Below are 22,899 nucleotides of genomic sequence, written 5' to 3' on the forward strand. Positions count from 1 at the left end.
GTCAATGGAGGCTTAGCTGAATCATTTATTATTTCAGCATGACAATGGAAAATTAATTTGTTTGATGTGACAAAATAGGGAAGCTTAGTTTGTCGGAATTTTGGATTATTGAGAGAATTAGCTTGTACTATAACTGCCACAAGCAAGGCTCTGTTGAATGAATTTTTAAAGGTGTGTTGGAACTTCTTGCTTTCCAAATGCACTGGAGAATGAAGGGGGGAAAAAATCTAGAAGAAGGCGGTGGTATATGAGGCCATGGGTGCTGTGTGCTATGGTTTTTAGGTAGCTTATATGTGAAGTTTTAGATGCAGGTATGGTGTTGTCTACTATAAGCATTTGGATGAAGTTTGTAATGTCTTCTTATCTGTCCATGAAAGTGCTAACAAGATCTTTGCCCTATTTTTGGAAGGAGGGTGATGATGGGAGAGCTTTCTAAACATTAGTCTTGTCTGCTCCTCTGATTTTCAAGTTTCATCTTTGATGCAAGACTTTGAACCTTTCTTATCTCTGGTGAGCTAAAAATTCTGAACATGAAGCATGTGCTAGATCAGTGAAGACTCCTTCAGTTTGGTCAGCCAACAGTTGTAGATGTTTCTTCCCTAGAATCTCTCGTGTTGAATCTCACTCCCATTAAATTGCTCTAATAGTACTCACAAATACACTGTCACACTTTTCCTATAGTTTTGGTTTTCTAAATAATTCCAAACAGCCTTTGTGGTGCCTACTAGATTGATTGGATATTAGATTAAATGAGATGTGTATGTTGTGTGGGCGTATGCTTAGTCCCTTTTAGACAAATCTTAGGTTGATGATTTAGGTTTTATAAATTTCTGTACGAGTCTCAATTGCAAATTTTATTTTTCTGTCTGCAGTCTTTTTGGGGTATAATGTAGATGTGATTGGTAGATGTCAAAATACTAGGCTGTAGACTTTGGCACATTGGATACTTCTTAAGAAAAATTTGGTGAACATACTAATTGGTTGGCCACACCCTTGTGGTGGGGGCAAATATCAAGTAATATCCCACACCTAATGGATCCCAACTTATCGTTTTAATCGAATAAAATGAAATAGGCATTCTCCCGAGTCTTTTTCCTTTTTGATCAGACTGAGACATCTCTCATCTCTGTCCAATTAATCTTTCATATAGGACCCCTCTTGCTCACCCAATATCAATATCATACAAGGCATGTGCCAATTGTGGCCAATACCATCCTAATCTTTAATACAAATATCTATTTTCACACTTGTAATTTTGTAAACCACAATGTTTCTTTATTTGCTCTTGTTACTTTTCCCAATTAAATCATTTAAGCATTTCACAATCTCATCAGAATTACAAATTCATCACAAGCTCATATAATCAAAAACCTATGGAGGATAATAACAAACAAACTAAAAATTACATGTCCACTGCCACACGTTTGTACAAGTGTGATGGCAACCTTGGAGAGGCTATGGCTTGTAATGGGGTTCGCATGTAAGTGACCAATCCAGGATTTTCAGACAAGTCAATCTCCTCTGCCTTAATCCCTTCGGGTGGTGTCCAAACAAAGTGGTGCAGCAAGTGACCAAGCATAGACGTGACCAAATTGATACCAAGTTGTGCACCAGGGCACACTCGTCGCCCTGCACCAAATGGAAGTAGCCGGAAGTCATGTCCCTTCATGTCAACATCCTCTTCGAGGAACCTCTCGGGACGAAACTCAGCTGGATTCTTCCACATTGCTGGATCGCGTGCTACGGCCCAAACATTAACGTGAACATTTGATCCCTTAGGGATGTCATATCCACCAACTTTAACATTAGCATTGGCTCGGTGAGGAAGCATCAGTGGGGTAGGAGGGTGCAACCTTAGTGCCTCTTTGGCTACACATTGTAAGTAAGGTAGGTTAGAAAAATCGGCTTCGGTCATGACCCGTTCAAAACCAATCACACGGTCTAGCTCCTCTTGGGCCTTTTGTTGCACCCTTGGGTTCTTTATTAGCTCAGCCATTCCCCACTCTACCAAGATTGCAGTGGTGTCCATGCCTGCAGTGATCATGTCCTGCACATATCACATGATACAATGTTTGTTAGCCCATAAGTTACCTCACTACTCCTAGTTCTAGCAATTAAAAAAGCAAACATAATTGTTTTAAGCATTTTGTCCTTTTCACTAAACTACCACTTATCCATTCCAAATCTTTAAGTTGCCACAAATGTAATATGTTCTTCAAGTGAATATATTAGGTAGGTTTCACATACCCAAAGAAGTCCAATAATGGTGTCTTCACTAAGGTCATATTTCTCTTGCAATGTAAGTAATGCATCAACAAAATGCTGCTTGGCACCGCCACTCTTGTTGCGAGCTTGAGTGTGCTCTTCCATGATAGCTCTAGTGAGTCTGTCCCTTCTTGCCCCATGCTTAGCGAATGCCTCTTCCTCTAGTGGAAACATCCAACGAAGCCATGGAATGTGCTCTGCCATTGCAAGTGATGCACCAAGCTTCAATCCATTGGCCACAATTGCCTTGAATTCCAATCCTTGCTCATCCACTACACCCTCTGCATTTACAAATCGCTTTCCAAATGCCAGTCTTGTAATGTTGTTGAATGCCACAGTACCCAAATACTTCTTTACCAACAAACCTTTACTATTATTTTCTGCATGTAAAATAAAAACAATTTTCAGTTAAATATTTGTATTCAAACCATTGTGAGAACAAAAATTAATGAAAGAAACAACTAATACTGAAATGTCATTTAATTAAATTGGATTAGATAAGCATAAGGCCATGCCAAACCAGAGCTTGCTTGTGCCAATATTAGTTCACATTTTCACGAAGTCAAGTTTGTGTTGCCTAGTTCATAAATTTTATTTTGTTTACAATTTATTTGTTGTATATAGATTGGCATAGTAATAATATTATTAGATGAACATCCTCTAGAGTTGTTTAGTAGTAGAGATCTTACAATCAAATCATTTATGATTAAATGTGAGTTATTTAAATTATTAATTAGGTGATTAAACCTAAACTATAAACATTGCCAAACGCAGACCTAGTCATGTAACATGTCATTGTCAAAAAAAATATATAATTCATGTACCATGTCTCCCTGTCTTGCCAGAAACTTGTGCAATTTGAAAGAAAAAAAAAATGTGGGAACTCAAAAAGAAAAAAACATTACTGCTATCAGTTAAGACTTGAGAACCGAAAATGTTGGTACATAGTTAAGATCACCGTTGTAATGCTCCTGACTCATGAGAGTCCCTTGTCTAGGACGATGGGGCATTAAATTTAAAGCAAAGTTCTGTTTTTTTTTTTTTTAAGAATAGCAAAGTTCTGTTTAAACTTTAAAGAGTGGAATAGCTATGCTACAAGCCTAAACTACATCTTTTTATTTATTTATTTATTTTTATGATGAACTGCTACAACTACTAACTATACCAAGTTCTATCAATATAATGTGACCCCAATATTCATGTATTGGCTTTTCGGCTATTAAGTCAAATCAACACCTACCCTGCTGTCCCAATCACATCTTGGTGAAACAATAATATGAAAATACTAATAACTTAGTTAATACTTCAACCAAAAGCTTGAATTTATGCACAAATATTATAATAATGCCAAATTGTATAGGACGAAATCTACACACACTTAACTCTATTGAATTGAATTAAATTGAGAAAATGTATTATTGCTCGAGGGTGTGGTTGAATGAACATGATGCACAAATCACTCTCAATCAAAGCACCTGAACATGCTGAAGCTTGGAGAGAGGTCCATCCTCCATTGGGCTTGTTCAGATTTTTTTTTTCTTTTTTTGGTAAAAGTTTTATTAACTTGCAAAGTAATAAATACATTGTAGGCTTTGTACTCTTCTTTGAAAAGTTTCGTTAATATCCTTTTCACTTTCAACCAATGCTAATAATTTTCAGAAAAAGAAGAAGAAGAAGGTTAGAGCTATCTAAGAAATTCAAATGAGGAACATGACCAAGTCATAATTATCTCAAAGAAATTTCCTTTTAAGAAATTATGATGGAAAACTATTTAACTGAGTAAAAGTACAGAAGCATTTAAATTATTAAATGTTGTAGTGGCGTTGTTTCATCTTCTTTGTAACAATTAAATTATTTAAAAAGAAGATTTCAAAAAGAATCTGTATAGTGAAAAACTCCAAACAGTCTTATGAATACTAAGTATGAAGCTTCCTTGCAGATTAAAAAACAGCACACCAAAACCAGGTATTTGGAAAGCATTTCCCACCTACCGAGCAACCATTTTCTTCTATTTTAATCAAACTGAAATTTTACCGTTTTTCTTAAATAAGTCGCCCTGTCTATTTTTTATTGACCATACTGTGTCAACAATTAAGTTTTCCTAACCCATATTATGTATAAAAAAAAGTGATAAAACAACATAATTATATACAAAATTTGTAATATTTCATTTAAATTATACAATAAAATCATTTGAGATGGAGATAATCCTAATACAATCTTAAACCCATTTGAAAACATAAATAATTAATGTAGTGCGCAAGTTGTGTCATCAATATCATCTATAATGACCCGGGCCGCCCGCCTAACAATGCTCAAGAAAGTAGGAACAAATCAAGTAGTAAGGGTGTCACACCACTTCCTTGAAAAAAAAAATAATAATAATACAAAAGAGGCACTCACCACCATTGCTTGGAACCCATTGGTTGACTTTTTCTATTATACATATAAAATTGAAAAATACGAAAAGGGTTACCTTAAACAGAAGAACTAGATTTGTTGAAGTTCAAAAAATAAGAAAAGATAATAATAGTTTCAGAAATATACATGTTGTTGGGATCAACTATAGATGATGGATTAAAAGTGACGGGTACGTGTATATATATGATAGCTGATATAAATTGATTACTATTCAAAGTTCACTACTTTAACTAATTGTGAAAATTGAGTGTATTTCTAGATTTATTGTTTAAGCAACGAATCAATAAAAGTTAAAATATGATCAAATTATAAGTTAGAAATCAAGAACAAGAGGAAAAATAGAAGAGCATACCAGGATTGTTGCAGTCCTTATAGATGGATTCAACCATGGCAGTAACCTCATCTTCTCTAATGGGTCTAAGACCCTCGAGCCTTTTTGGTGTGAAAAGCTCAAGGGTGCAAACTTTCCTAACCTTGACATAGTGAGGACCATAATCAGCCCATATAAGGTCCTGGCCATCTCTGCTAAACTTAGCAGCTGACCTGCTTCTATGTCTATCAGCAAGATGTTGGTCATTTTCTTTAAGAACTTCCTTAGCCAACTCTGTGTTGGACACGATCACGTTCAAAGTTGAGCCGAACCAGACTGATATGATGGGACCATAGGCTTGTGCCCACTCTGCAAAGCATCGGAACCTCACTGGTTTTATGTCATAGAGGTTTCCAACGATTGGCCATGGACGAGGGCCTGGTGGGAGCTTGAATCTTAGGTGTTGGTAGAGCTTGTATGCAAGGAAGATGACGATGAGAAGGGAGATGGGTATTAGAGGGAGAGCCATTTGGAGGAGAAGAGAGAAATATTGGACTCTTTTTGATAGGCTTAAGGAAAGGAATGAGGTTGATATATACGAGGGAGGGAGTTGGTGAATGGATATTCATATTTCTATTTGCACCCAAAAAATAAAAAATAAAAAAATAAAAACTTTTTCTTGTTTTGTTAATCATTAAAAAATAGTAGAATTATTTAATGTCTTTAAACTTACAAAGGTGAGGGGTATCATAAATTTTATTATATATCAACTTTTAAACATAAAATAATAAAATAATATAAAATTTTATTATATTAATATCATACCATTACCTTTATTATAATGTCAATTTATTAGTCTTTTTAATAATAATAATAATAATAATAATAATAATAATAATAATATGTCTACAGTACTTCACTGCTTCGCAAAAAACATGGGAATATGTTGTGTGGACAATGAAATTGCAACACATTATCCATTCTTAATGATATATATAGTACAAATGTTGAAACCATAATTTTCTAAACAATTTTTATCATAATTTATCATATAACAAGTTGTGAATGGTTAAAAATAACCAGTTGTAACTTGTAAGTGATAAAAAAAGAGTGGTAGTTCAATGTGCTGTCATATGATTTGGAAGATCAATTTTTTGCATAATTTTTGTCACAGGTCATTATAGCACAAATGGTAAGTAGTAAAGAAAAGTAGTGGTTGTAATACAATTGGTTGTACTGTTTTTGCAATCAATAGATAATAAAGGAGTGCGTTGACGACCACTGACCAAAGAGGGTGGCGCGTGTGCGGAGACGCGTGGGGGAGGTGAGGATTAGTTCAAGGGTTGGTGGCAAGGAGACTGAATGAATGAGAGACTTTCAAGTTTCAACGAGCAAAGCCGAGTGACGAGTGTTGTGCAGAGGAATCAAAGGTTGGTGAGAGACAATAGTTTATCATTTTTTGTAGCCCACAGATTGGGATTTTTCAATAAAGAGTAAAGACCGACCCTAAAAACTATAGTAATCATAAGTGGAGGCAGGCAGTACTGCTTTCCTACCACACGTTTATTTGCCTTTCCTAAATTTTAAAAAAAAATTAATAATAATAAAAATAAAAACACATTTATTTATCTTTCGTAAACTACTATTATTCAGAATAAGAAGTATATAGTATTACGGATGTACCATCATATTTACAATGAACGATATGTGGATCTTTTTGTGGACAGATAGATTCACATGTGATGAGTGTGATGTTGTATATATTCGGAATTTATATACTTTACCCAGTTTTGGTCTTTGGTACATTTGATGAGAGAATAATTCTATGCATGGTTAGTAAAATATGGTACATGAAAATTTCTTATTTAGCAAGGAAAGGAACTGAAATACAGGAGGATTTTGTTGTCTTTGCCAATCCGCCTGGGGACATTGGCTTAGCTTTATTCTATGATGCTTTGGGCATGTATTATGATTGGCCTCGGCTTGTACCTGTTACTTCTCTTTAGTTTTTCGTTTAATTCTGTTTTAAGTTACCCAAAAAAATGAGTAAAATATGGTACATGTACAATACGGTAAGATAGATACAATTGTGTAATTCATCTTTTGGTAAAAAATGCAAGTCAACAAAATATAACTAGGAAAAATTTGTCGCTTTTTTAGAGTGAAAATGTTTTCCAAAATGTTACATACTCAATAAACCACCACAAGGTAAACTATAGATCCAAAAAAGAGAAAACAAAAAATACAAAAACAAAAACAAAAAAACTCTCACATTGTCATTTTAAGCTCCCAAATGACATACAAAAAAATATAAACTGTTTTCTTATTTATGGTTTGTTTTTGGGAATGAAAGTTTTTGTTCATATAATTATCTTGAATTATTAGAAATATTAAATTTTGTTTAACTAATTATAAGAAATATTAATGAATCTTTATACGAGTCAAATAATAGAAAAGGTGTTATTGACTCATATCAAGGTTAAAAGTTGAAACCAAATGCAGGAAAATGAGTTTGTTAAATGGAAAAATGTTTTCTGCTTTATTGGGCTAGTGCTATAAAACATTTTCACGGAAAGCATCAACAAACACTACTTTAATTTATAAAGAAACACTTTTGATAAAAGCAAATGGAGTGCTAAATTAGATTTAGATCATTTATTAAACTTCCACTTGAACAAGGGATGACAATGAGCCAGGTATACCTGAATCCGACCAACTCTTTTCCCACTATACTAGGATCCCTAAACCCAATTACCACTTGTACCTAATTCCTACTAGAATTTCTTGCTCGTGGATACCTAGACCCAACTCGAACCAAATTTTTAAAAACTTTTTTTAAATTATATTTTATAGTTGAAAAACGTAATTTTGCTAGCAAAATAAAAAATAAAATAAATGTTATCTTGCACTTTTAATGGTTGGACATGTATCAGTATATAGACTATGGAATCCTTTAAAAGTCATGTTTAATGGGATTAAATATTAAATAACTTTCCTTTTATTATTACTTGGACTAATTCAATCAAATCTTTGTAATGAGAAATTATTATGTACTTCTGGAGTACCATAAATGCGTACTCCTTCCTCTCACATGAATGGTGGGACCTAATAATTTATGGTACTCCGGGAGTACCTAATAATTTTCCCTTGGTAATATATAATAAGGAAAATTTTTAGACACTCTCGGAAAATAGTGAAATAGTGCTCCCTTCTTGTACTCTAATAATATCTAAGAATGAAAAATTTTAGTTAAAAAATTAGTTGTAGTCTAAGGCTAAAAACTTACTCAATATTTTTTTTTATTGAAGTGAATTTTGAGAAATCCACTATTGAATTACATCTTTTTCTTATATCCTACATACTTGCAAAATTTCTAAAAAATTAAAGATCAATAGCTATGTTATCAATAAATTATTTAAATTGCAAGTTTTTGTAGTTTAAAATTATTCATAATATATAAGCTTATAGATCATAGAGCAAATAATATCTGATTGATACAAAATTTGGCATGTATAATAAGAGCATGTAGAACATGCAATTCAAAAGTTAGATTTTCAAAATATGTAGTAATATTTATTTTATTGAGTAAAGTTGTAGTTTTAGGCTACAACAAGTTTTGTAACTAAATTTTCTCCATCTAAGAATTAATCATAATCAATATAAATAACAATTCCCATATGAAGGATTCATATCGGTTTGAAAACAAAACTTTAATAAGAAAATATATTACGATAAAGAGATTAAAACCATTTATAACTTATATTTGAATTCCAATTTGAAAGTGCCATTAACAAAAATAGAATTAATATAAATTTTTTTTATTAAATGACCATTTAATTAATAATTAAAATAAATAAATGTTTAATTATTTAGAATAGTGAAAAGCAAAAATTATGGTAATGTTTATTTGTCTTAATCTTACTAGCCAAGAAGAAATCAATGCAAGTTTTTCTTTATAAAAGCGAGAATAAAACATGTACCGATGCCCTTTTTTGTGATAAAGAAAGGTATGTAGACCTCTTCGAGTATCTGACTACTTTCTTAGGCATGAGCAGTTCCTTTGTTCCATACACACAGGATTATTACAAGTAAAAATACCACTGGAGTGGCCCCAAAATGCTGGCAAAAGGTTTCAAATCGAGGATCTCATAAATATCATGAGACCTTAGAAATCACTAAGCCAACTCTTTGAAATTACTAATGCCCAAATTTAATCGGCCAGATTTGGGTATAGGGCAAAACCTGCCTCGATGACCAGATTCCCTATTTAGTTGGGCAAAACCCATACTTATTAGGTCGGGTAGGGCTAATTTCCCCTTGCCCAACTGTTGTTGCATGCAGGGAACATAGTCTATTTTAGTGGATCATACATGCATACATATACAAACAGTTAGAGGTGATTATGACAACCAATAGTAATGTTAAGTCTGCTTTAAAAAATATAGCAATAAATATGAAGCAATCTCAATGCATATGCTACATAAATGGATAAATGACGAACCTAAACTTAAAATGTCACAAATTCTTATAAAAAAGTGATTTTTAAAAAATATTAATTTTGACGTGTTGTAGTTCAATTTTCCCTACTCTTTATTTATATAATAAATAAATAAAACTAAGTTTTTAACTTTCTTGTTTTTTTTTTTAAAAAATTTTCATACGAATATTTAAACAAAATACACAATTTTCAGTCTCCATATTATAATATTTATTTAAAAAAAAATTCGAAGTTCATGTTATAATATTATTTGCATGTTGGGACCTTCAGGTAAAGTCTTTTCCTTAATTTTTTTTTTAAGAAAAGTTTTTTCCTTTATTTTATTAACAAGTAAGAGTCTGATTAATAGATGTCCTTAAGACATTTTTTAATAGTTTATTTTAAAAAAAATTTAATACTACTTTTATAAGAAATATAAAAAAAACCGTAAAAACATCCAGTTTTTTTATTTATCAGAGGAAATGAATAGAATTAAGAGAATGAGTATTCTCTATTACTTATTCTATTCTCTCTCATTTAAACTCCTAAATAAGAGCATTAAAACTTCCAAACAAAGGAATAAAAAAATATTTGAAAATTTTTCTTTCCATTCATTGCAATTGTTAAAAAAAGTTGTGAATATAATATTACTTAATTAAAAATTGCGGCCAAATGAGAGGACCAGGGTTGATTTAAATGAACGTTTTGTGTAAGTAACATATATGCACATGTGCATTCTTTGCCCTTACCTCATGAATATTTTTTTATGGCTTACATTTTAAGCAAAATATTACATCCCCTTTCCTCTAACGGTGGCTTTAGAAATTTCAACGAAAAGGGTCAAGATAGATTTTTCTCCAAGCTGTTGAAAAAGTAAAAAAACCCCCCTAAACCCACCAAATTGTCATCCAGGAATAAGTTATAATCTAGGTTGGTGAAATTGGCTTTGAGTGGAGGCGGTGGCAGTGATGAATGGTGATCATGAATCATGATGGTGAGTCAAAAGTTTGAGCAGCAGGGGGTTTGGGGCCCAGTGGGAGTTGGCGGGTTGGTGTGATGGAGAAAGTTATGGATCTCGGACGTGGGCAAATTATCGACTTCGGTTTCACAAAGCAAAAAGGTTCACATAAAGATAAGAACAACCACTTTGCTTCACCTAACGTTAAAATGACGATAGCCTGACCAAACAATGTTTAAACAATGAAACTCTACTCGCAATTTGTCAAATCTAGCTCAACCCATTTTTATTAGAAATACACTCGCCAAAACGATGGGCATGGACTAGTGAAGGAAACTTGGACGATTTTGACTTGGAAAAAGCTTTACTCTAAATATGTTTAAAGTTTTTATTTTTATTTTTATTGAAGAATGCTCCTTAAAATTACTTTACATCGAATATCACAAAAAATTTGAGTCTATTTTCTTTAAGGTGGAGTGACAACTTATAGTCCACTAAATAGTATCAGAGCTTATTGTAGGTTGAAAATAACAAAAATCACATTAGTTATTACCAAAATATAGGGACTAAATTGTCTATGACTCTAAAATTTAAAGACCAAAATAATATATATTTTTTCCATCATTTATTACTTATTTTCTCAAAAGTTTAAAACACTAAGAAGTGTCAATTTAATTGAGACACGGATATTTTGGAAAGTTTCAAGACACTAAGAAGTGTCAATTTAATTGAGAGACTGAGCCACATGAATTAGTTGATAATCATTTTTTTATAGATATATTAGGGTCTAATCTGTATTGGGCCCAAGAATAAAACTTAACACACACTCTTCAAATTCTTGATTCCCATCCGCTGATCCCTTACAAATCAGCTCAAGCATCACATATTAGCTCATATTTTATCCCAAAATTGACAAAAGGTTAAAAAAAAAAGGACAAATATTTCATATTAGCCTATATTTGTTTATATTAAATAAATGCTTATTTCAATTTACATAATTTTTTAGTCTATACTTCGGCCTCTTAACTCAAAATCTTGGCTTCATATAGGTTGGGTTCTAAGACTTTTGACATCTGAGAGTGAATTTCGAACATATAGAATACATTATAATGATGTGACTTTTGAATTAAAGCAGCAGTTCTTTTGTAGACTGCTTCTAACTAAATGAATTAAAGCAGCAGGAGTTTTGATGAATTAAAATGCAGTGAAAATTGAAACGGATTGAGTTCCTTTACTTTTCGATGAACAAGAAACTGTTGGGCCTGGCCTTCAGGATTGAAGCTTTAATGGGCTAGACTTGATCATGTCCTGGGATGGGTCCACATGGACCAGCTTTATGCTTGCAAGACGACAAAATATCTGTGCTCTGAAGTCCAATCCATGCCTTAAAAGATTACTCTCAAGCCCACCCCATGAATGGCCGACCCCTTAAAATCTTTAAGAACCTACTCCAACTCTGGTCCTAAAGAATAAATGAGGCTGATAGGAGGAGTACCCAGAACAAAGTTTTAGTCTCAGCCTGATTTTCTTTTGTCCCTTGGGCTGAAATTAGGGGTTGGATCTTGGTACATGACAAGTGTTTTCCACCAAAGTGATAGGTTATAGCCTTGTAGGTTGTTTAAGTTCGGAAATCAACCTTTCTGAAAAACAATTACGCAGGGATGAAATCAGGATTCAAACTTAAGAGGACCGAAGTTCTTTGTTCAAAGATTTTAAAAAATTGGAATATCAATACTAGAGGTTGACAAAGTTGTATTATTAGTATTAATTTATTTTTTGTATTTTTTCTTTTGAAAAAAAAAATTAATAATAGGATTTTATAATCAAGAGTTTTGCAAGTTAATTGACACGTTCTAATTTTTTCAAGGTCTAACTAACGTGTGGATGAAGCGATCAATATATGACATAAGAGTTGTTTCTATGGCTATGAGGATAGAGTAATTTTAGAGAAGTATAGAGCTCTCAAGTGAGAGGGAGAAATTGGGTAAAGGTTATTGGGTTTTTGTGATTTTTTTTTTTGCTAAGATTTGTAATTGATCTATTGTTATTGTTTTTGCTTAGATCGGATTTATAATTTGTCCAAAGATTTTTCTTATTATCTGGATATGTGCATTTTTTTTTTTTTTAGTTTTTTCTTGTTATCTATTTGTTGGATTTCTTGGGTCAGTTTGTAAATTTTTTTGGGGAGGGAGGGGCTAAGTATATAAATTTAAGAGCCAAAATTAAACTTCTTTTTGTTAATATACATACTTGTATATTTTTTTTTCAAAGGTTGGGAGAAGGGGGGGGGGGGGGGGGGGGGCATGGCCCCCTCAGCCCGTGAGTAGTTCCATCCCTGCAATTACGGTTAAGAATGTCTACCACAATCTCTTCCAAATTCTATTAAAGTTGAAGTTTTGTACACTGGGTAGAACTTGGGCAGAAATTAAACTCAAAATTAACCATCGAAAGTTTTTCTAATTTGTCCACTCAATATCATACAAGCCATGTGTTCATCAATTGTAACCAATACCATTGGAATCTTTCATACAAAAATCTCTTTTCACTCTTGTACACCACAATATATCTTTAATCTCTTGACTTCACTTAAGCAATTTATAGTCTTAACAGAATTGAAATTCATCACAAGCTCATAGTCAAAACAATCAAACTAAAAATTACACGTCTAATGCCACACGTTTGTACAAGTGTGATGTTGTCAACCTTGGTTGGAGTGGCCACAGCTTTTGTAATAAGTGACCAATGCAGGATTTTCTGACATGTCAATTTTCTCTGGCTTGACCCTTCGGGTGGTGTCCAAACAAAATGGTGTAATAAATAAAGTTAGATATCACTATAGCTGTCTTCGGTTTTGGTAATCAAGTTTTGGAAATTAGCTCACATTTTTATTTTGACTGACTTACCTATTTGCGTTTTGTATTTACTTTTTGCTGAAAGGAAATTTACTTGAGCTCAATTAGGTTTATTATGGGTTTAAGATTATGAGTGTCTAGTTTGCAAGTTAGTATATAGAGTTTATTTTAGGTGTGATTCATAATATTAATGGTGGATTTTGGTTGGTATTACCTATGGATGGAGTTCGTCAAACTACGTTAAAGTTTTTGTTTTTAAGTTTGTTTATCAAAATATTGATGCTAACTCCAACCAACTCTAAAGTTTATGTCCTCTTTCTTGGTGCTGACTCCTAGATTACTTCTTATTCTTTTTTAATTCTTCAATTTTGTTATTGCATCCGTTTTGGTTGTCTTGCTTCAAAATCAGATTATTCACTGATATTGTCCTCTACAACTGCCCAATTATCTAACTATAATACATAAGCAGTAGATGTGTATTGAACTATTAGAGGGCGTTTGGATCCGCGTCTGTGCGTCCATGTCCACGTCCGCGTTTTTGCTTTTTTTTTTTATTTTTAACCCAGCCGCATATGTTGACTTTTCAGCAATGAACAGTGCACAAATGCACTGTTTACGAGTCCCACAAATTTTCATTTTCAGCAACTTTTTCATTAAAAATGGGTCCCACAGCATTATTCACACATTTAAAAATTATTTTGCTACAGTGTTTTCAGTTTTCAGTTTCAGCAAAATAAGTTCTATCCAAACAGACCCTAATTAATGTTATTCAGCCAAAAAAAGAAAAAAAAAAAACTTTTAATATCATGAATTAAACAATACAAGGCTGGTTTCCATACAATGGGCTACCACTTGAGAACCAATTAGTGCCAAATCAAAGAAATAAATACCATATGACTCCAGTATTAGTGAAGCTTTGCTAGTAGAGAAGAACTGGAATACTTTTAACTATCCCATTCTTGAAAGCATTGTGCTGAAAATCTCAGTTTGATATCTAGCATATTCCCTTTGCTTATCTTTAAGCTCCTTGTACACGAGTTTCACATCTCTATTATCTCAAAATAAATGAAGGAATAATGTATTAATGAATTGTAGAAAAATATAAGCAAAAAATTCATAGAGGAAGTATCTACTCAAATTGGTCTTCTTACTATCAATACAATGAATTCAGCAGTGGGAGGGGAGTGGAGAGAAAGAGGAAGAGATGGGATTCACAGCACTCATACCTATTATTTGGATCACTAGTTAGAGCTCTCCTAATATCATCCTCGGCTTTGTCTAGCTCAGATATTTTTAGATATGCTTGGGATCGTCTATATAGAGCTTTGACATTGCATGGATCATTTTTTAGGACCTGATGCAAAGCAAAAAAGCAGTATATATTCTTGTTATCTCACAATGAAGAAATTTCTATGATTGATTATTGAGAAATTGAAACTTTAAAATGTCCTTTTTGTGTATAAAAATGTATACAGGTAATGTTAATGTCTGAGAAAAAGTCAGGACTGCCAGCACCATACTGCCATTAAGAGGCATGTATCCATAGGAAAGAAGACCCTTCCTTGAATCAAGTTTCCACCAGGCTTCAATCCATTCCAAGCATCACCAGCTTCAATACCAGTGTTTCTATGTCTAGATTGATTCATCACTACTATATTAAGCACTCTAGAATCTTATAAAGACAATCAAGAGACAATAATCCAACTAAAATGACTCGAGCTGGAAATCAGAAAAGACCTATATCAGTACTATATCAAACACTCTATACCCACGAATACATTGCTTGCTGCATCACAACCATATGAAGCACTCTCTACCCTTTTGGCTCTGTACATTATTTGCCAATGAAGAGAAAGAAAAAGGGTGTGGGGAGGAACATACCTTTGTGCATAGTGTTGAAGCTTCAAGATAGTCCCCCAATTTAAGTTTACAAGCTGCACTGTTCAAATTACTTGAAAACCATAGGGCCTTTGCTATGGACTTCTCATCATCAGTGAAAGAGTGGTCAAACTCTACATATGTTGCAGCCTGCAAATAGCAGTTAAGCAGATACTTCAGTTAATGCTCAACATCTTCCCCTCCCCCCGCCCAAAGATATATGCCAGTCCATGCAGAAAATACTATTACTCATTCACATTATAGACTATCTCCTAGTATAATAAAAGAATTTTCATATCAGAGGAACTTTCCTTCTCATATTTCCTGGAAGCACGCCAAAACTTCCCAGCCTTAAACAGCACATTTCCATCATTTTTCTTCCTCTCACATGCTTCTATTTTCTCTTTAGTGTCCATCTTCCAAAATGGTTTCTCCTGTACGCAGGATAAATTCATCGGAACAAGAAAAAAAATATCATAGTTAGCATACACATCGGAGTTTGTCTTGCCTACCACTTCTAATTGTTCCTAGTTTATAAAAGAAATAATGATTTTAAAATCCACATGGAAATTGCAGAATAAAATTAGCTCCTGAGACATGGGCAATAAGTTGAAAATGGGTACTGGCTACATAATAATGCTCATAAGAAAACGATGCTGTTTTCTTAAGCTCTAATGTGCAACTCACATTAGCATTGATTTAAGGTTTTATTATTGTATGATTATCCTTAATATTATAATTTATAAACAAAAATATATAACAGAGGACATGAAATAAGAGGTACAACATAGTCCAAATTGGTGCTAAACATGAAACATGTGCTTGATTTCAGTGGAATAACTCATCTACAATAAGAGCTCTGATATTCGAACTCATTTCTGGAGATGATAGAAAGAAAGTTTTAATTGAGTAAATTATGCAAACATAAATTTTCAGTTCTGTTAGAATTTAACTATGAACTTGACAAGTGATAACGGCAACTAGTTCTAAGGCCTTCTTCATACTATATTTTTAGATTCAAGATACAAATAAAAATTGTACTAGCAGGAAATACATAGAAAAAAAAAGGGTGCTAAGGACAGAAACTAAGAAGTGCATTGTTGAGCATATCTAGAAAGAGGAGACACTCAGGTTAGTTTAATGCAGGAGTCAATCACACTACTTATATTGGAAGACTTAAAACATCTCAAGATAATAATTGCCCATTAAGAATCTTTAACTGTACTTGCAATATCTCAATCTTTTGTTTTATGCTTTTCATTACAAATCACATCATATTTGGTTAGCATCGCAAAGCGTAACAGAAGTCTTGCAAAAAAAAAAAAGTCAGTAAACAGCCACCAACAGATTCGACACAACTTGTTAGAATATTGACCATAAAAAGTTTCTGCTCTAATGAATTAAAGGAATGAATGATCAATGCTTCAAAAATGATTGCCACTTCCTTTTCCAAATGGAAGTGGAATAGGAGATATAAGAATGGAGAACCTTAATGAAGTCAATCAATTCGACTTCATAAAAAAGGTCTTCATTTTCCATCCCTGAAATGTCATTGCTATGCAAATATCCTTTGGTGACAGTGACTAGGGCTTGTTCTCCTTTTTTCATAGTCATGATTGCTCTGTCTAAACCCTCATTTATCTGTTCTGCAAAGTTATGCGACAATTATCAAGGTTACAAGAGATGCACAGATTATTGATCATTCCAAAACGTAGTGCACACAAGAAAACAACCTTCTAGGGTAGTAAACTCAAAAGGTTCTTCGTTTGACCCCTTCCTCTCAAAAACTGTTCCATCTTTCAGTTTACCATAGTATATCACTGAGAAAAATGAATTATGAAAACTGTCAGGATTATGTTTTATCTACATTTGAAAATTCAATAGACAAATGGGACTGACAAACTAGAATACGTTTTATCAAAAGATTACCTTTCACCACGGATCCTTCATTTGGACGGTCGAAGCCTTCACCAACTTTTGTGATCCTTTTAAGGACCTTCTTATCTCCGGTGACATCAATGACACTTTTCCAGGACACAAGTTCAAGTTTGATGGTTAAATTAGAATCAGGAGGAATATCATCAGTGTCTGTAGCTCCATTTTCATTTTGTCTAATACCATCTGAAAAGGAATGACTTGAGCTTAATATATGTTCTCTAATAAAAGGTGAAGAACAAAGGGAAGTGAAGTACATTTACTTAAGACATACTGCCTCAAAGGGAACAAGTAACAGCACCAACTTACATGAAAACTTCACAGCTAGCTCTGCTTTCTCACCCCTTCTCATTGTCTTCACTGCTTTGCTTATGGCAGGGCAAAGATACCCTGTTCCCATAAAGGGGGAAAAAACCAAAAACTTCTGAGAATAGGCAGACTAACATTTTTCTAAGTCATAGCTAATTATTACAGATGTTTCTTCACAGTAATTATGATGAAGAAATCTGATTCTAATTGAATGGAAGTGTACTTCCATAATTAATTAACAAGCAAGTTCAACTTACCATCACTTACATTAAACTCCACACCTTCATCAGACTTAGAGACAAGTGCTGCATTCTCAAGTCGTGCCTCATACTTCACTGAAAAGAAGAACGCAAATGGAATCATGCACTCCCAGAAGTCTAAAAATAATAAAATAGGAAAAAATAACACAGCTGATGATCTGGCTAGTTAACTTCAGACATTCTTAATTTTTTTCCTAAAGCAGTCCAAGTCCCACCCAATCGCATCCACTAGCCAGGTCTAATGGCTACTTCAAATGAACGTTTCATGAATGATTAGATCAGACTCCGAAGGAGTTATTAGAATCTCACACTTTGATTGATGGGGATTAGATTATACAAGCAGTGCTCTATTATTGTATTTATGATTACTTCATCAGCTAAACAATATTCATATCAAAACATAAAGACATGCTCACATATGTAAATATCTTAGTTTCATGCGAAACTCGTCTGTAGAAGATTAACCATTCAATTCATTGTGAGAGTTATTTTTTTAATTCCATCAGACTTTTTCCATCTTGTGTCAGTGAATGTCGGTTAAATAGAAGCCTCTTCTTTGAGCATATAGTTTTCTTTCTGCAATTATTACCAGTATGGACCAAAAAGGATAATATACATTCTTTTCATTTTCTATATTGCCTTTTGGATTTGCTGATGAGAATATCTCATGTGAATCTAATATATGACTGAATTTCTATGGAATTGTTAAGACACTCTTTTGTATTTTCCCTTTTTTCGTATCACAAAAGTACCATTTTGAAATTACAACCTTCATAATCATCGGAATAGAATGATGATAGGAAGTGTGGTCTAGCAACCTCCCAAGCTAATGCAGCAACTTGATAATTGTTATCAAAGTTAATAACCACTCCATGGGGTAGTAGAATTGGCTGGGGACCACGCCTCATGAAGATGACGTCACTAGTTTGAATTTCCCTTGTCCCATCCCCCTAGGGAGAACAATTCACTTGCATAAAAAAGAAATCACAAATTTAATGACCAAACTTTTCGATGGTTTAGTTTGTCATTTTTATATTACCTAACACTTCATCAGCTTCTCTTGGAGTTGCCCATCCCTCACCCTCCTTGGTTGTCTTCTTTAGTATTCCTCCATCACCAGTTATGTCCCTGATGGAGGTCCAAGAGAGCATTTCAACATCAAAAATGAGAGTTGAATTGGGAGGAATCAGGGGTCGAAAGCCGAGTTCCCCATAGGCCAAGTTTGGTGGTATTATGAATATTGCTCTCTCACCCTTCTTCATAGTGGCAACCCCTTCATCCAATCCTTTTATGACTTCACCTGGAATCCAAATTGTCATGGAACGACCAAAACAAGAAAAGAAAAGGGAAACTAGAAACACCAAGTTAAATGAAGATGCAATCTAATGAACTCAATTGTTTCTCCATAATAAAATAATTTATTAATTATTATTTTCACTTTCAATACATGTGAAAATTGGAGAATAAGAACAATTATGAAGAATTAATATGAAAATTTTTGTGAAGCGGTAGCGCCATCTCCTACAACTTCTTCCCATTGTAATTTGGCAATGCAAACATGGCAGACAACTTTTTGATACTTTAAGAAGCGATTGTTGTAATAGAATCCTTCCTAAGGTATTAAAGTTTAGTAATTGTTGTAATATAATTCTATTAAATTGAAATTCTATAAAAATGCTCTTCAAAAAGCATGTCAATGTTATTATCATTTTCTTTTTATTGGGATTATTATTATTATTATTTAAAATACAAATAAACATCTTGCAAAACAAATCCAAAACCCTGTTCTCTTAATGGCTTTATGATTTGTATTCTCATTTAGTTGTTACAAAAGCATCTCATTTTTTTGGATTTCAGTTGGCACAGCTGATAAACACTATCATCGTCTAGTAAAGGCCCTAAAATTGAATCTTCCCTATACCAAAAAGAAACCGGAGGTAGAAATCATGAAGGAGTAAATTGCTACAAGGATTTTGATAAAGAAGCATGAAATTTGGATGCCCTCAAGACTATTGGTGGCTAGTCTTTAAAATGAGAATGACCCAGTAACTAAGGTAGATACCAACCAGTGAGATTGGTTGGAGACATTTTGAAGGTTAAGTTAGTAAAGAAAAATCATAGAGTGGGCTTGAGAAAAAAATGACAGAGCATTGAAATAATGGAGTGGTTACATTTTTCTCTGGTTGAGAGGGGTTTATAGAGTATCTGTAGTGGTTTTTGGTGGGATCTTCCCCATGCAGTCAGGAAGTGAACCTGCCAGAATGCTATCCCCCTATGTTCTTGCCAATCAATTTTACTACATAACTAAATAATTATTATTTCTTCTATGTGCCAAACTTTATTGGAAATGCAAAGGAAATCTTTCCTACATTTATCAATGTCTTTTAAACATATAAGAGGAAGGAAAGCATTGTGAAAAAAGAAAGGAAAATGAGGAAAAAGAAAGGAGAAAAATACAAAATAAAAGAATATTAAAACTTTCCTTGAACATTTGTGTATAAAAAGTTCTATTTAAATTACGCTGCCTAAGATGTTATATGTATGTATGTGCATTATAGACTGTAGTCCCTCTAGAGTTAAATCCAAACACCACCACTAAACCAAAGTACAGAGAGAGAAAAAAAAAAAAAAAAATCTTTCAGTAAGATTCCACTATCAAATTCAATTTTATTATTGAGAAAAAAAAAATCAAGTTTATTCAAACTTCTTTACTAAATAAATAAACATAATTAAAACTAGTTAAATGAAAAGGCATGCATACAACATCGTATTAGCTAAAGCACTTTAGTCCTCTACCACGAGTATTTGAACTACTTACTTTGGCCTAGTTTGAACCGAAATGGAGTTCCTTTATCTATATTCGAATCGAGACAAGCCCCGCCCTCGACGCGTCCGCTAAAATGAACTGAAAAATATGAAACATCCATATTAGACTTCATGTTCATAACCATGTGACATTAACAAAAAAAAAAAAGACACAAGTATGCTGTTCTGGAATTTGCACGTATGAAATTTAATTAGTCATGCAAAGACAAATTAAATGTTTTGGCTTTCTTTTGTTTTGTGTGAAGTACTACAGACAGGGAAATGGAATGGAGTACCTTCCACTTCGTCCCCTGGAAATGGAGTCTGCCATGAATTGCCTTTCTTGAGAATCTGCTTTCTCAGGCCTTGACTTCCGATTTCACTTTCTGGGCATCCTGAATTTTTGGTTTTAATGTCACTTTTCAAACTGGAAATGGGAAGAGAGAGTGCCATTGGAAATTGAGAGAGAGAGAGAGAGAGAGAGAGAGTGAGTGTGTGTTTCAAGTAAAAGATAAGCCGTTGTTGGTTTCCCTCCTTATGAAGCATTCAGTTTAGATTTTTTTATTTTTATTTATTTTATTATTATTATTATTATTATTTTTAGGTTAGGTGTTTAACTCGGAGACTTCACTCACCTGAACTCGGGACTGATTGGGTGCGAAATTGACCGAGTTGTTACACGGCTGGCAAATTACAATTTGTTGACCTCCGAAATTATTTTATAAGCAATATTATATCATTCAATAATTTGTTATTAAATTTATATTTTGAATAATGTAATTTAATTTTGGATTTATCAAAAATCGGATTTAGTTAAAAAATATTGAGTTGTATAATGTGGGGTATAGGAATTCCAGTAAGGAAATTGCACCACGTGTCATTTGGTCAAGGAGGATAGTTACCTAGCCGAGGAGGCCACGCTCTCGGACTGTAAGTTTGTGTCAATAGCACATCACCAAAGGAGGTCGTATTGTACAAAAAGAGCTTAAGGGAGGGGGCTAACGCTTACATGATTGAAAAGTTGAGGGCTGCCACCATATTTAATGCATCTCACCAAACCTCCTGACTGCATTTATGTGAAGAAGATCTCTAAACAGTGCTACCTTTGCTGCCGTAACTCACAAGGGGGTTGGGAAGGTGTCTGATGAGACAGACACTCAAGTAGTGGCCTGAATGGTCAACAAATGGAGGATCAAAATTATCTAAGGAGAGCTATATAATGTAAGGAACATTCCAGGGAATAGGAGTGGAAGGGAGAGAGAAAAAGACTGTGTTTACTTCATGCAATACAATTGTATTCTTGTTTTCTTTTTATCTAGGCTCACTATATTTATTTTTCTGATTTATTAAAGTCTAGTTTTCTAGTCTACTCTCTATAAATTCATTGTATTGGGCTCTTTGGGTAGCCAACCTTTTCGTTTTAAGTTGGTTCCAAATTCAGTCCTTACATATAATATTTGTTAGAGTTACGCGAATCTAACATTTTCTTTAGAGAGTTTTAACTTTTAACTTGTGACATCTGTTTCTGATAATTATGCTATTTATCATAAGATCAAGACACTAATCGATTTTTAGTGTAAGTAGGAATTAAACTCTAGGTTTCTTATTTCAACTATTAGGGAGTTTATCATTTGAGCTAATTGAAACCTACAACACAATCTATATACACCGAAGTAAGAAAAAAATGATATTGAGTTTTGTTAACTATGAATTTTTTTAATTATTTTTTTGCCTAATTTTTAGTTTTTCAGATTCAATTTCTTTATTTTAATTTTTGAAGATTTTTTTTAAATTACTTTTTTAGAATCAGGATTTCTTATAACTTCTTTTTTGTTTTTTTGTTTTTGTAGAACATATCCTTTATGACTTGGGCGGCCCAAGTTTGTTCTAAAGCTTAAGTAGTCCTAAGAGGAGAAGGTTGGGCTGAATGTATGACGACTTAGCCTGGGCTAAGTTGCTTGTTTAGATTTATAAAGACTGTTCTATATATTGCTACATTATTTGGGCCAACAATTAGTTGATGATGATTTTTTTTCTTTTCTTTTAGAGAAATTGATGAGGATGATCTCCAACAAATTAGGCATATTTTTACCTAATTCGGAAATTAATATATACATATATAAAAAGAATAAGTATTTTCACAAATTCTGGCGAGAGATTTTGAAAAATAATGCTGATGATAGTCAATTGGGTAAAAATATGCCTAATTATATATATATATATATATATATATATATATATATATATATATATTAATTTCCAAATTGGGTAAAAATATGCCTAATTTGTTGGAGATCATCCTCATCAATTTCTCTAAAAGAAAAGAAAAAAAAATCATCATCAACTAATTGTTGGCCCAAATAATGTAGCAATATATAGAACAGTCTTTATAAATCTAAACAATAAATATATATATATATATATATATA

At 33.1% G+C, this 22,899-nt stretch overlaps 2 protein-coding genes across 3 annotated transcripts; both read right to left on the reverse strand.

Annotated features, from left to right (window-relative positions):
• Positions 1-1,253: 1,253 nt before the first annotated feature.
• Positions 1,254-5,587, reverse strand: LOC142610017 (cytochrome P450 98A2). Its single transcript, XM_075781733.1, has 3 exons — positions 5,039-5,587; positions 2,248-2,645; positions 1,254-2,047 (listed from the first exon to the last, which is right to left on the reverse strand). Exons 1-3 carry the CDS (start codon positions 5,523-5,525, stop codon positions 1,403-1,405), a joined length of 1,530 nt encoding a protein of 509 aa, XP_075637848.1. The 5' UTR covers positions 5,526-5,587; the 3' UTR covers positions 1,254-1,402.
• An 8,475-nt stretch (positions 5,588-14,062) lies between these two features.
• LOC142610057 (70 kDa peptidyl-prolyl isomerase-like) lies at positions 14,063-20,970 on the reverse strand. Of its 2 annotated transcripts, none has more exons than XM_075781770.1 (12): positions 20,767-20,970; positions 20,484-20,570; positions 18,705-18,965; positions 17,663-17,740; positions 17,406-17,486; positions 17,091-17,282; positions 16,895-16,981; positions 16,650-16,807; positions 15,472-15,595; positions 15,165-15,310; positions 14,510-14,637; positions 14,063-14,331 (listed from the first exon to the last, which is right to left on the reverse strand). In XM_075781770.1, exons 1-12 carry the CDS (start codon positions 20,921-20,923, stop codon positions 14,232-14,234), a joined length of 1,599 nt encoding a protein of 532 aa, XP_075637885.1. In that variant the 5' UTR covers positions 20,924-20,970; the 3' UTR covers positions 14,063-14,231. The 2 variants fall into 2 exon arrangements, with proteins under 2 accessions (XP_075637885.1, XP_075637884.1); XM_075781769.1 differs by having other exon boundaries at positions 18,705-19,016.
• Positions 20,971-22,899: the final 1,929 nt, after the last annotated feature.

Source organism: Castanea sativa, chromosome 9, assembly GCF_040712315.1.
Source record: "Castanea sativa cultivar Marrone di Chiusa Pesio chromosome 9, ASM4071231v1".
NCBI lineage: Eukaryota > Viridiplantae > Streptophyta > Magnoliopsida > Fagales > Fagaceae > Castanea > Castanea sativa.